Raw genomic sequence first — 15,876 nt, forward strand, 5'->3', positions numbered from 1 at the left:
AAAATCAAATACCTAGGTGTAAACCTAACAAAAGATGTGAAAGACCTCTACAAGGAAAACTATACACTTCTGAAGAAAGAGATTGAGGAAGACTATAGAAAGTGGAGAGATCTCCCATGCTCATGGATTGGTAGAATCAACATAGTAAAAATGTCTATACTCCCAAAAGTAATCTACATGTTTAATGCAATTCCCATCAAAATTCCAATGACATTCATCAAAGAGATTGAAAAATCTACTGTTAAATTTATATGGAAACACAAGAGGCCACGAATAGCAAAGGCAATACTCAGTCAAAAGAACAATGCAGGAGGTATCACAATACCTGACTTCAAACTATATTACAAAACAATAATAATAAAAACAGCATGGTACTGGCACAAAAACAGACATGAAGACCAGTGGAACAGAATAGAGGATCCAGATATGAAGCCACACAACCATAAGCAACTTATCTTTGACAAAGGAGCTAAAAATATACGATGGAGAAATAGCAGCCTCTTCAACAAAAACTGCTGGGAAAACTGGTTAGCAGTCTGCAAAAAACTGAAACTAGATCCATGTATATCACCCTATACCAAGATTAACTCAAAATGGATCAAGGATCTTAATATCAGACCCCAAACTCTTAAGTTGATACAAGAAAGAGTAGGAAATACTCTGGAGTTAGTAGGTATAGGTAAGAACTTTCTCAATGAAACCCCAGCAGCACAGCAACTAAGAGATAGCATAGATAAATGGGACCTCATAAAACTAAAAAGCTTCTGTTCATCAAAAGAAATGGTCTCTAAACTGAAGAGAACACCCACAGGGTGGGAGAAAATATTTGCCAACTATACATCAGACAAAGGACTGATAACCAGAATATACAGGGAACTTAAAAAACTAAATTCTCCCAAAACTAATGAACCAATAAAGAAATGGGCAGGTGAACTAAACAGAACTTTCTCAAAAGAAGAAATTCAAATGGCCAGAAAACACATGAAAAAATGCTCACCATCTCTAGCAATAAAGGAAATGCAAATTAAAACCACACTAAGATTCCACCTCACCCCTGTTAGAATAGCCATCATCAGCAACACCACCACCAACAGGTGTTGGCGAGGATGCGGGGAAAAAGGAACCCTCTTACACTGTTGGTGGGAATGTAGACTAGTACAACCACTCTGGAAAAAAATTTGGAGGCTACTTAAAAAGCTGGACATCGATCTACCATTTGATCCAGCAATACCACTCTTGGGGATATACCCAAAAGACTGTTACTCCAGAGGCACCTGCACATCCATGTTTATTGCGGCACTATTCACAATAGCCAAGTTATGGAAACAGCCAAGATGCCCCAGCACTGACGAATGGATTAAGAAAATGTGGTATCTATACACAATGGAATTTTATGCAGCCATGAAGAAGAACGAAATGTTATCATTCGCTGGTAAATGGATGGAATTGGAGAACATCATTCTGAGTGAGGTTAGCCTGGCTCAAAAGACCAAAAATCGTATGTTCTCCCTCATATGTGGACATTAGATCAAGGGCAAACACAACAAGGGGATTGGACTATGAGCACATGATAAAAGCGAGAGCACACAAGGGAGGGGTGAGGATAGGTAAGACACCTAAAAAACTAGCTAGCATTTGTTGCCCTTAATGCAGAGAAACTAAAGCAGATACCTTAAAGCAACTGAGGCCAATAGGAAAAGGAGACCAGGAACTAGAGAAAAGGTTAGATTAAAAAGAATTAACCTAGAAGGTAACACCCACACACAGGAAATCAATGTGAGTCAATGCCCTGTATAGCTATCCTTATCTCAACCAGCAAAACCCCTTGTTCCTTCCTATTATTGCTTATACTCTCTCTACAACAAAATTAGAGATAAGGGCAAAATAGTTTCTGCTGGGTATTGAGGGGGGGAGTGGGAGGGGGTGGAGTGGGTGGTAAGGGAGGGGGTGGGGGCAGGGGGGAGAAATAAACCAAGCCTTGTATGCACATATGAATAATAAAAGAAAAATGAAAAAAAAAAAAAAGATGAAAATAACCTTGAAAAAAAAAAAAAAGAAAATTTTAAAATGAGAAGAAAGGTACCATGGTCTAATTTAAAAGCAACCACCACCACTAACAAACCCTTTCCTAGACTATAATTTAGTTCATCTAAGTTCTGGTGAGAGTTAGTAAAGATTGAAGACCTGAGTATCCAAGATTTTAGGGACTAAGTTTTATTCATGGGCAAATAAAGGAGTTGGGCCAGATGTTCCTTCAATGTTTCTTCGAGTTCTGAAATTCCATGTTCTTGATAATTGAAAATATCTTAGAAAACATGTCTTTCTACACTTTGTACTTTCTAGAATATTCGTGTGGCTTTTCTGCATTTCCTTTTTTTTTTTTTTTTGCAGTACTGGGGTTTGAACCCAGGGCCTCACACTTGCTAGATAGATGCTCTACCATTTGAACCACTCCACCATCCCCCTGTCTGCATTTCTTTAAAAAAACAGTTGCAAATAAGATACTAACAAGTTTCACAGAACTTTCTCAAAAGAAGAAATTCAAATCGCCAAAAAACACATGAAAAAATGCTCACCATCTCTAGGAATAAAGGAAATGCAAATTAAAACCTCACTAAGATTCCACCTCACCCCTGTTAGAATAGCCATCATTAGCAACACCACGAACAACAGGTGTTGGTGAGGATTCGGGGAAAAAGGAACCCTTTTTTACACTGTTGGTGGGAATGTAAACTAGTACAACCACTCTGGAAAACACTTTGGAGGCTACTTAAAAAGCTAAACATTGATCTACCATTTGATCCAGCAATACCATACCATTTGATCCAGCAATACCACTCTTGGGGATATACCCAAAAGACTGTGACACAGGTTACTCCAGAGGCACCTGCACACCCATGTTTACTGCAGCACTATTCACAATAGCCAAGTTATGGAAACAGCCAAGATGCCCCACTACTGACGAATGGATTAAGAAAATGTGGTATCTATACACAATGGAATTTTATGCAGCCATGAAGAAGAACAAAATGTTACCATTCGCTGGTAAATGGATGGAACTGGAGAACGTCGTTCTGAGTGAGGTTAGCCTGGCCCAAAAGACCAAAAATCGTATGTTCTCCCTCATATGCGGACATTAGATCAGGGGCAAACACAACAAGGGGATTGGACTTTCAGCACATGATAAAAGCGAGAGCACACAAGGGAGGTATGAGGATAGGTAAGACACCTAAAAAACTAGATAGCATTTGTTGCCCTCAACGCAGAGAAACTAAAGCAGATACTTTAAAGCAACTGAGGCCAATAGGAGAAGGGGACCAGGAACTAGAGAAAAGGTTAGATCAAGAAGAATTAACCTAGAAGGTAACACACATGCACAGGAAATCAATGTGAGTCAACTCCCTGTACAGCTATCCTTATCTCAACCAGCAAAAACCCTTGGTTCTTCTTATTATTGCTTATACTCTCTCTTCAACAAAATTAGACATAAGGGCAAAATAGTTTCTGCTGGGTAGAGAGGTGGTAGGGGGAGAGAGGGAGGGGGTGGGGGAGGAAGCGGGGGAGAAATGACCTAAACATTGTATGCACATATGAATAAAATAAAAATAAAAAAAAAAAAGATACTAACAAGTTTTGGAACCAAGGGGTTTTAAAATGTATATATGTATTTATTTTGAAAAGTCAATCTTTAGATGTAGTCAAATAACATTTAAATGAGCAATTTTAAAGATTAAAAAAAAATAATGCAGGCTCTTTTTAAACAGGCAAAAAAATCTAACCAAAGATACATATTGAAGCACTTCTTTGTCACTGTACGTAATTTGAAACTTGGTACTTACATGCACTTTAGGTGTTGGGGGAAGACCATTACTAATTGGCTTCTAGAAAAAGAACACATGCATGATTATAATCCTTTTTTGGTGTTGTTTGGCATGAGACTATTATATTCCAAACACATTTATTAATAATTACTTACTAACAATAATTTATTAACATTATTAAAATACATAAATACATTCTCTTGCAAAGAAAACAACATGGGTCTTATAATTCTGCCACAGTCTACTTACTTCTAGTACTTGCTCCCTCCTCCCACTCCAAATCACTGTGATGTGCATCCTTTCTCAGGATTACTGATGGTAGTACTGGGACTAAACTATAGGCCTTACAAGCACTATACTACCTGAAACAACCTCAACCCCAGGCAATTATATATAGCCATACAGTTGCACAGCTTTCTAGGCTTCATTCGCTTACTGTTTTGTAGTGCTAAGGATCAAACCTGGGGCCTCTTGAATGCTAGGCAAGTGTTCTACCACTGGGCAACATCACCAGCCCAGTGAGAGGAACTTTTAAGAATCACTTCCCACCCATGAGAATAATAAGTTATTTTGTGAACAATAACAAAGTACTAAGTATTAACCTATGTGAAGATTATGATATATAATAGACTAAATAAAAAACTGATCTAAACTTAAACAAGAGAAAGCTGTTATTCAAGTTTACCATAGCAAAGTTACTTTTTAAAATGATTTAAGTAATCTACTTATCAGTATAATCAATACCCTAAAATACCCACATAGCAATTATAAAATACACAACAGCTATAGTTTCATTACTTACTAAGTGTAAAGCAAATAAAGGAAACAGGTATGAGTTTGTAAATATCAATACCTACTGGTACATCTTTCTTCTCTTTCCTTGAAGGGTTTGTGCCTCTATGTTCATTCTGTTGCTGATACAATGATCCATCACGTTCTCCATTTAACTGAAAGGAGCTCACTCCATTTCCTTCAATAAGATGTATTTAAATATATTGAGAAATGACTAATATTAATTAAGGAAGTTATCAAGTAGGGAACAAAAATACTGAGATAGTCTCTTTCCTCATTTGTGACCACCCAGTCAGAATATTTAGTTCTGAAGAAGTCTTATGTTCTTCTATTTAATGTTCTTCTATTTAAGCCTTTATTTCTGGCATGTTAGGCAAATTTAAATTCAGGCTGTACCTAAATACATATTTATTTTCATTAAAAAGACAAAAATGAAATACTGAATTCATAACTTCTTTTAGGAAGGGAACACTTTATATTATATACAGTCACCAAGAAATGTCAGCTATTCTTTTTTAATTACTTCTTTTGGATAAAACAGAAGAAACTTTACAATGCTAAAAAAGCACCTTCCAATATTAATTTGGAGGTAATACCTAAAAATGACAATCCTTAACTTCTATTGCTTACATTCTGTAGCTAAATGACAAGTATGCATACACCTGTCTCCCAAAGTAGGAAGAGTCATATGAAATGAGAAACAAGGGGCACAATATCCTAGACTTAGTCACAGGGAGTCCTGTCATTAAAAACATTTTGAACCATGAAGTAAAAAGCAGAAAACATCTCCATAGCCATTGTTCCTATCCTCTCTTCAAATAATTTTTTGAAAGAGTTCTTCCACTTTTTTCCACATAGTCTGAATACCTGGCAACATATCTGACTTTGCCCTTCACTATTACCTAAAGAAACAGGCTTGTGTGGGGGTAATCTGGGAGGTGGTGGTCGAGGAGGAACTTGGGATGGCTTTGCTGGGCTCCCCGATGAGGGACATCTCTTGATTGTTCCTTGATTATCATCTTCAGTAGAGTGGGTTTCCTGTGGGATGAAGATGGACTTAGGCTGAAATAAGAGAGAAAAGGAAACCAGTGGTTAAATATGAAATTATTTTCCTAAAGTAAATATTACTACATTTTAGAGATTTTCAAATTGTATTCATCAGGCGAGTTTTAAGGCTATTTAATTATCCAAGTCAGACTATTTTAATATACTATTCAAAAAATATCCTAAAAATGTATTGTTTTGCAGCAGAGAGAGAGAGAGAGAGAGAGAGAGAGAGAGAGAGAGAGAGAGAGAAACCCATAAAATATTCTAGTCTTTCTTACATCTTCCAACTTACATCAATTTCTTTTTACTTAAATATTCAGTTAATCCTTAGATTAATGCTTAATCTTTCAGCATATGGGCAGCAGAAGATACCAATTAAAATGTTCTCACACTGGAGAATACCAGCAGAGTAATATGGGATGCCTAGCCAACTTGTGTGTCAAGAATGGAAAAATCTCTGGTAGCTGAAGGTGTGGGGAATTTATAAATCCTTATAAATGTATCCCTTATTATGAAGATTGCTCAGGACTTATTTCCTTGAAATTCAGTTCTCTATATTCCTCTAATGCAAAATTAAGCAAGCAAGTACAGCATCATTTACTTGTATGAATCAAGATTTTTTGCAGTAGTATAAAATGAAAACAAAATATAGCAATAAATTAGATGCCAAAACTGGTATGATTCCTACTCTCGTTTATAATGCCCTGATTTCAAACTTTAAAACTTGCTAAACATATGAATTTACAAAATAAATTTTGTAAATTTAAATTTTGTAAATTTGTATTACCACTACCTATATTAACTCATTTTACACTTTAAGAAACCTAATAGTTGGACTTATTTTATTATTTTATGATGACTGGTCAAGGAATTTTGTTGTTAAAATTTGTATTTTTAGTTTGTAATTATCTTCTAAAAATTAAATATCTTTGATAATAAATTACTATTCTTTATCTATTCTCAGTAAACAGTTAATAGTAGATTGCAGATTTTAAGAAAAAAAAAACTTACAAAAAAGCGAGTTTCCTAACCTAAGTGAAATAGCACTAATCCATTAATGCAATTATTTTTAATGTATAGATTTCTAGAACTTATTACTTAGAATGACCATTAAATGGCAAGTTGAATATTTTTAAAAAGACAAAACTTTCTTCTTATATCATGGCACCTTCATAATTCTTCTTTGTGGACCCCAAATGAAAGGAAGCTAGAGTATAACTATCATTACATATTCACATGGCAGAACAGTGACACACACAGAACTCAAAGTAAAGAATAAACTTGTCTACCTTTGGTGGCAAAGGTGGTGGAACTTTTGCTTTCATGGTTGAACTAAAAACACAAAAAAGTTTACAGAATCAGAACTTTTCATTTCATAAGTGAATCATTACTAATACATAATATTTCTTCAAAGATATGGAAGAAAAACCTGCAAAAACAAGTACCATGTTCTAAGGTTATGAGATTTTTACAAAATATTTTGTGAAATGTTAACGTTATATTAAAGGAGGTATTATTCAGAAGTAATTGGGTTGACAGGCCTTCTTGGTTTCAAATATTATAATGAAATTATGTAATTAAAACTAGAAAGCATCACTATAATTCCAGTCTATTTCAATTAAAAAGTAAGTAAGAATGCAAACAGTAGTTGGTTTAAGAAGCGATGATAAGGCATAAAATATGTCATGTTGCCAGCTTCATTTCTGCTACTGGTAGCTATGAAATCTCTTGATGAAGTTCATCAAAAGCTACACATGTACTCTATGATGAGAAATTTTTGCTTCTGTTTTCTTGTGATGCTGGGGTATATGGGCTCTACAAAATGATAGGTAATATTTGAATGAGCCGGGTGCCAGTGGCTCACGCCTGAAATCCTAGCTAATCAGGAGGCAGAGATCAGTATCTTGATAAAACCTTTCACAAAAAAGGGTTGATGGAGTGGCTCAAGGTGAAGGCCCTGAGTGCAAACTCTTGTCCTGCAAAACAAAAAAACAAAAAACAAAACAAAAATATTTGAATGAAGCTAAGATTCATTACAACTCAGGATGAGTTTTAGAAATAGAAGGAATTAAATGATGACTAAGGGCTAGGTGTGACTCAAGTGGTAGAACTACAGCAAAAATGCTGATTGAGCAGAACTTTTCAGATGAGGATATGGAGGTCTAGACCAGTTAAATGACCTTGACCCAGGATCAGAGTAGTAGATGACGGCGAAGATGCCTTCATGTTAGTTAGGTGCTACTAACTACCTTGAAATTATAAATTTCTTTCTTAACAAACCAACAAACTCCAAAAAACTAAACTAACATTAATGCATACTAACCTTTAGCTATAGTAATAATTACAGCAGCTATCAATTACTGACTAAACTACAATTAAAATTTTTCTTAGAGGGCTGGTGGAGTGGCTCAAGTTGTAGAGCTCCTGCTTAGCAAGTGTAAGGCCCTGAATTCAAATCCTGGTACCACCAAAAAAAAAAAAAAAAGAAGTATAAGAAAAATTTTCTCTGGAACTGAGGATAAATTTTTATTGTTTAATCCACCTAGTCTTATGAAATTTGGTTAGCAAAGCCTAATCTGACTACTACAACTGGAATAGAAGAAATAAATGGTGAGACAGCCCACAATACTGTGCTAATCATCATATTTAAATGATCACAATATTAAGTTGCTGGTTTTATGCAATTAGGTCAAATGATATATATATATATCTGTATTTCTTTTTTTTTTGGCCAAAAAGAGAAACAGGACTTACTGTTTAGATTCATCATCATCCCCTTCATCATCTTCTAAATGTGCCACATGTCCTCTAAAGTAAAAAAGATAATGCCCTTGTTATTAAATGAACTTTATCAAAATAGCCAAGAAATCTTATAAAATTCAGAAAGTTCTACTGCAGGACAGAATTGTATTTCTTTATCTTTATAGAAGATTGCTAATTAAAACAAAACAATTACACATGAGGAAGGGCAACACGATTTAACTAATCTGTGACATAAAGTATTTTAATCTTAACTAAAAATCAAGATTACCGCTGATGTAATTCTTCTTCAACAGACTTCAGAAGACTCCTTAAAAAGAAAACAAAATCAAAGAAGTGTGAACAAATATGCTAAAGAATATAAACTATATATCTTTATCACTGAATCCTTACTCATATTTTTAATGATTGTTTTTACCATTGAGTGAAAATTTGTTACAAAAATCATCTCTGTACAATAAAAATCAAGCTATATTTAATGAGTTATCTTTTTACTGTTGCTAATGTCTTTATTTATGTGTATTCTAAATGAACAAAATAAATCCTAATGTTTATTGAAAAGTACCAATTCAAACAGAAGACAAGTCACCATGAAATGTCACAACAGTACTGACAAAACAATAATTGCAGGGTCACAGTCAGGGGTTTCCAGGATTCAAATTTTACCTGGAAAATTATACCTGACACCTGAAATTATATTTTCTTTTTCTTAAAGTAAGGAAGGTGACACACTTTGGAAAAAATCATGCTCTCAGGCAATCCTACAAAATGAAAGTCCACATGTTGGGTCTCTCTGCAGAAGCATGCATGCATGTGATGTGAATACATGAATGTAGCAGCACTTTGCTTTCACAGAAGACACTCACTTACCTGAAGGATTTGTTCTCCAGTGGTGCACTGGCAAACACATTTACACTTTTGGGAGACTAAGCCTGTATCAGACCAGGTGTGAGGATTTTACCATTAGGAGCAGTATAGAACACTTTAATTTTCAGGAACCTAAGAGAGAACTGAGGACATTCCAGAAGTTTCCCTCACTTCTTTTCACACTGCAAATTCATGCAGTGTTCTTCCTATATTACACTCTTCAAGCTTAAAACTCAATAGCCTTCTCAAAGCTAATGGGACAGAAAGAAATACAGTTACTGATAAATTACTGGGATGAAAGTGATGCAATAGGAAATTACTCTCCCTAAAAATCATAAGACATTACTTTCTAAACATTTTTACCTCCTAATATATACTGGGAAATACTGTTCTTTGAATTATCAAGACATAGAGGAACTAAAAGGCATGGTTATCAACTACAAACAATTAATAGAATAGCTTTCAGCCATCAAAAATTGTTTTGGAGGGGAGTACTGAGGTTTGAACTCAGGACCTTGAACTTGTTAGGCAGGCACTCTACCACTTGAGCCACTCTGCCAGCCCTTCCATCAAATATTTTAATTAGGCCAGCTTAATAATAATCTGTTTTTTTAAAAATGACAAAAGTAATGACTCTGGAATGATAACATAGAAAATCCTTAAACTAACTGCAAATACTATTTTCTATATGGAAATATTAAGGTAACACAGTCAAGTACCTTTTCACAAGGCTGTCCCAGAGCCAGCTTTAGGAAGGCAGGAGCTTTTGGCTAAGGGCAGTATCGAAAAATGACGATAGGTTTTGAAGCAAAGACTGCTGCTACATTAGCAGGCCATGTGGCCTTGGGTAAGTTACTTTGATTTGAACTGATAAGCTTTAGTTTTTCCTTACATGCAAAAGAGGAGTTATAGCAGTACTTATATCAGAGTGTTTTAAGACAGTGATTGTAAGCATCAACGTGCTTAAGAGAGTAATTTAGGACACAGCAAGTACTTGATTAGTGTGTTCATTGTTATTACTGATTATGCAACATTTGTGTGTGTGTGTGTGGGACTGGATTTTGAATTCAGGATTTCACATTTGCAAAACAGGTACTTTACCACTTGAGCCACTCCTTCAGTCCATTTTGTTCTGATTATTTTTGGAGATATGTCCCTCAAACTATTTGCCAGGGTGGATCTCAAATCATGATCCTCTTGATCTCAGCCTCTCAAGTAGCTAGGATTACAGGCATGAGCCATCAGCACCCAGTTAGCAACATTTCTTTAAACTAGCAAATTGTGGTCCAGGGATCCTAGAGGTCTTTTAGTCTCCTGTATGGGGTCTGCAACTGTCAAATTATTTTCACAATACATACTTTTTCTACTCTTATTTTCCTAGGAGTGTATATTGGAGTTTTCCAGAAATTATAAGATATGTGATATAACAACCGATAAAATGCAGTAGCAGACATGAGAATTAAGAATACAGCTGTCTTCTAGCAAGTCAATGTGAAAGGGATTTGTAAAAAAATGTAAAACGACATCATGATGTTACTGTTAGGAAAAAACAGCTATTTTTCATAAAAATACATTAGTGAGCCTCACTAAAACGTTTGCTGTACTGCAGTGATACGTAATATTTGCTGAGAGTGGCAGTATTGAAGGGAAGGTACTGCAATGAGGTAGCATTACAATCAGTCCTTTAGAAAGAACCAATTTTAATCATACAAACCATTCATGACACTTATGAACATATATGAATATATTATGTAAAAACTAGTAGGAATTTTGAAAAATTCCTCAATTTAATTTCCAGTACTACAAATCCTGGACAATACACCAAAGTTCTTTGGAGGCCTCAGTACTTTTTAACATTGCAAAGGGATCCTGAGGCCGAAAACTTGAGAAGCAGTGCTCTAAACCATTTTACCAAATAAACATTGTGTCTTCTGGGCTGTACAGTGAGCTTTCGTATTATTTTAGGTGACATGAAAAAATATCTTTTCTTAATCACATGACAATATGTTCTAAGGTATTTTTTTTTCACTAGTAGAGTCTATTAGGATTTGAAAACAGGAAGGGAATTTAAAATGTAGGTTTACTTTTGAGTTACCATATTTAATTGGTTTTATATGGCATTATACTTTTTAAAAAGGAATTTTGCTGGAGGATATCCAACTTTAAGAGAAAAACAGAATAAGAGAATGTGGAAAGGCAGCTAGCTACGGCTTAGGAAATCATGTATTTTTTTTTTAATCCTTTATTTGTAAAAATCTTACTACTGTGTTAAGATATTTTGTCAATAGGGTTATAGAATTCATAAAGTTTTAACGAAAAGCAGGCTGTATGGCTTACTTTTTGGGCTTTTAAAATAAAAGAAAACAAAACCTGGTTAAATTTGCTAAAAGGTCCATCAACAGTAAATGCTGTATCTGGAGAGTGTTGGAGAAAATGTGATACTGATCTGTACACCAAGATTGAGTGCACAAGAAATATCACTGTTCACTAGTCTACATGAACTCTTCTATTAAGGAATTGTCACAAAATGAGAAACAAAACAATAAAATTGAATTACTAAATCTAAAATCATGGAAATTTTGATGAAAAAGTTAAACATGGAACAATGTGCATACACTGATTTAACTGAGGAAGCAGAGAACTGACATAGAAGAAGTCTAAAACTGCTATCAAAATATTCAGCAGATTTGAATTAGCTAAGGAATTAGCTGCAGTTAGGAAAATCTTTTAAAATATCCTGACAATCTGTATACTTCCCTGATCATATTTAAAAGTAACAAACTCACTCTTCTTTAAAGAGTTTTATCCATTCATTTATATTATTCACTTCCTAATACAATCAGTAATTATTTACTGAGTAATTATTATAAATAAGGGCACTAATAAGTATTTACTAAGCCCTAAGTGTGCTAAATGCTTCTCAATGATTATTTCAGCTCATCCTTAGCACCTTATGAGGCAGGTACTATTATAATTCCCATTTTACAACAGATAATGATATAAAGGTTTCTCAAAGTCAAGGGCCAATTCTGACTAGGTATGGCATTGCCACTAATATACACAACTGTGTTAGGAACTATGTACTTCAATGTACTCTCTTCACTGTTATTGTTAGAATAATCTTCAGAACTTTTGCTCTACATTAAAAACAACATCAGAGTTTTCCTTTAAAAATATTTTGTTGACTTTTCAATAAACAGCTACAAGAGTAGATCCCAATGATACCAGAATCCAAAAGAAAATATGGCAACCTAGTTTAAATTTAAACACATGCCTTCTGTTAGAAAAATAAAGTTCCTATGTCACAATTGTAGTTGGACAGTCCTGCATGATCTGGAGTAGCTAGAAACCCATCAATGGAAATCTGTCTGCCTGATCACCTATGGAGAAAGCAGGAAATCCTGTGAGTTTTAAAACACTGCCTAGTCACAAGAATAAAGCAGACATATCAATACAGTAAGAGAAGTGCTACATCCATGCTCATGTCACATGTATGTATACACCTACACACGCAACACAGCCAAAGGTCAGACTTTTGGCCAACCTACCTTGCCAATGATTCGTTATATAGAATACAGTTCCTTAAGCAGGGATCCAATTAATCAGAAAATGAAGGTTGGGCAAATTATTAACATTTTACCTAGCCAAAGTAACTATATAACTATGAAAATGTCTAATAATCAGAAATCAGACAATGGGAATTCGGGAATCTGGAAAAGCATGTAGTGATGGGCCCATTATTTTATATTTTCCAAGTACATAATTCAAATATATATTTTAAATGAACCTACAACAGGTAAAATCAAATGTCATTTACAAATTATTCAATCTCTTAAAATCTATCAAAATTTGGTAATAAGGTCCTTAAAACCAGTGGCCTCATATGTAGAAAAAATAATACAAAAACAGTGACATTTTTTATTTGCTAACCTACAACGAGATGAACTGTTCTTTGTTGTCCACCAACAAACTAGATCAAGTGATAAATGGCAAACATTTAAGTAAAACTGCATTTTCTACCAAGGAAATTTTACACTTATTTTCCATTTTAAGAAAGATAGATAGATGTTAATAATAAAGGCTTAACATTATCAAGGCCAATAATAATAATAATAGTAAAAAATAAATCCCTTATATTTAACTGAAATTCAGATTAAATCAAAAATCAATGTACTGGTGTTTAGGCTGTCATTCAAAGCATTTTCTCTGTATTGAGAAAAGATTGTATATCTAAGTAAAAAAATATTTTAAAAAGAGAGGAAGACATTATTTTGCATTATTCTCTTTAAAACCAAGCTATTTATTGCTTATCATTATTTCTCAATTGCTTAACTTAAAATACAGGAATATATGTGTCTCGACTCGCTAATGTAAATGAAACTACATTTTGAAATTTTCAGTTGCGGTGGAAGATTTTGGCAAATTAAGTAATATTCCACTATAAACTAGCTTTTACTATGATAATTCATCCATGAACTCAGGAAATGAGGCCCTTAAAGGAAGGGTAGAGTCAGGACTCTGCTATCTTGTTAGCTGACGTATGAACAACTTAAATTATAGTTTGTAAACTACAGTTCAAACTCTCTCTTCACCACTGTGCTCCTACCACCTAGAAGGTGCCTGGTGTAGAGGAGGCATGGACTAACTACTAAATTTATTTCATGCATGAGAAAGTCAAACACGTTTTAGCCACTAGCAACTTTAAGAAAGACTAATAGTTAAAGAGTTAAGATGAAGATTTTTAAATATTGTGAATAATTCCAGCTGCTTCCAGTGGCCAGCACATTTGGAAAATTACTAAAGCCAGTTTTGTACAGAAAAACAGGTCCACTTTAGAAAAGAAACAAATTGCCGTATTTATTTCAGTTGGATCATACTTGGTATTCTATAGCAAGTAAGATCAGCAAAGTAGCTTGATACAAAAAAATTGAAGGTGTCCCCACATTGTAACAATTACTAGCTATAAAGTACAAGCAGGGACGTGACTGTGGAGAAGTTAAGGGGAATATAAAATACACCTACCAGCTCAATACAATTTACTAACTTAGTATTAAAATATAACGTTAAAGGCAACTTCAATTACTTTCAATTTAAATTAAATTTCAAAAGAACTTTACTTACTTGTTTCCTCCTAAAAAGTAACTTCCTTGATGTCCTTGTCCATATTCTAACTGCAGATCCTAACAGTACAAAATGAAATATTTAGAATAAGAGTATTATAGTACACATAATACATCAATATAGATTATTTGAAAAAGAAACCCCAGACCCCAAATAAATCTGTATTGCTATATGTTCTTTAAAAAAAAGCATGGTAGGACTTCCAACAATAAAAGATATATTTGTAGTCCTCATTTTTATTATTTGAGTATTTTCTGGGAACTTTTCCAAATGACATATGCAAGTTTCATTTGTAGCTACTGCTATTGTAAATAATATTTGTAAATCATCAATTTTTAGAAAGAAAAAGGCTGAAATAAACATTCTCTAGCTATAATGAAGCAAAAATGATCAGAGAACAAGCAGCAAGAAATCCAATTTAACTGTTTACAGGATCTGAAATAATTATGTATATATACACATTCACATATTTCTACTACTGACTTTGTGTAGGTAACTAATTTTTAAAGATATATACCTGGAGGCTCTTTTTAAAGTAAATTACAAATGTAAACTGGTACAAGATTAAAAACTGCACTGAAAGAATTTTAGGAATATTTAAGAGCAAAATAGCAAACCTTCAAATGAATATTGAAGGAATTTGTCAACTATTTAAACATTTCACCTGAATGAGTTGTCCAGTGTTAATAATTAAAATTCAAAGTAATGAACAATATGTGCTCCACTCAAACACCTTTTTGAGAAAAACAAACGTATTTTTCAACAACCAAGGAAAGAATGAAGTGGCCTTTTTTCCCAGTGACTCACAACTGTAATACTGGCTACTCGAGAGACGGAGATGAGGAGGATCACCATTTGAAGACAGCCTGGGCAAAAAGGTACAGACACATTTTCAACAAATAGCTAGGCATGGTGGTGCACTCCTGCAGGAGAATCGTGGTCTAGGCCAGCCAGGGCATAAAGCAAGAACCCATCTCAAAAATAACCAAACTAGCTTCCCCCCACAATCCCAAAACACCAACCAAAAAAATCCTTCTTATTTGAAGCACTATTTTAGTTTATAAAGGGGAACTCTTATAACACTTTAAATCAATTTATTTTCATTTGAATATAGCACAAAGTGCCACTTGATAAGATAAGGTCAGATGCAAGATCAGTACTTAGTGTAAAAGTCACCCTGGAGCAACTTTCCAAGGCTGGAAGACAGTTGGGTCTTTTCTATGTCTCCCCAGAATTTAACACACAGATCTCTTCTAGACACTAGCACATTTAAATCTACTTATTATAAGCCCACAAAACAGTAGCCAGTCTGAACTTCTCAAAGGTAAGAAGGTAAAACCTATCTTCGTTCCCTATAGCCATGGTCTAACCCAGTACCTGGTACACACTGACTGTGCCCTGAATAAATGCTTGTTCAAATGCCAACTGTTTATTTTCATATGAACAGGTAAACAGCACTCCACCTATG

The 15,876-nt window shown here is 34.4% G+C and overlaps 1 protein-coding gene across 6 annotated transcripts in view; it reads right to left on the reverse strand.

Annotated features, from left to right (window-relative positions):
- Window positions 1–15,876, reverse strand: part of Map4k3 (mitogen-activated protein kinase kinase kinase kinase 3) — a 170,476-nt gene that overhangs the window by 28,550 nt on the left and 126,050 nt on the right. For 4 of the 6 annotated variants that reach the window (XM_074049546.1, XM_074049548.1, XM_074049550.1 and 1 more), the window contains 8 exons: window positions 14,409–14,467; window positions 12,836–12,868; window positions 8,692–8,730; window positions 8,415–8,468; window positions 6,950–6,992; window positions 5,516–5,675; window positions 4,679–4,791; window positions 3,840–3,881 (listed from right to left, as the gene is read on the reverse strand). In XM_074049546.1, coding sequence (XP_073905647.1) covers window positions 3,840–3,881; window positions 4,679–4,791; window positions 5,516–5,675; window positions 6,950–6,992; window positions 8,415–8,468; window positions 8,692–8,730; window positions 12,836–12,868; window positions 14,409–14,467 — 543 coding nt within the window. The remainder of the gene's footprint in view (window positions 1–3,839; window positions 3,882–4,678; window positions 4,792–5,515; window positions 5,676–6,949; window positions 6,993–8,414; window positions 8,469–8,691; window positions 8,731–12,835; window positions 12,869–14,408; window positions 14,468–15,876) is intronic. The other 2 variants (XM_074049547.1, XM_074049549.1) reach the window with 1 other exon arrangement.

Source organism: Castor canadensis, chromosome 12 (genome assembly GCF_047511655.1).
Source record: "Castor canadensis chromosome 12, mCasCan1.hap1v2, whole genome shotgun sequence".
NCBI lineage: Eukaryota > Metazoa > Chordata > Mammalia > Rodentia > Castoridae > Castor > Castor canadensis.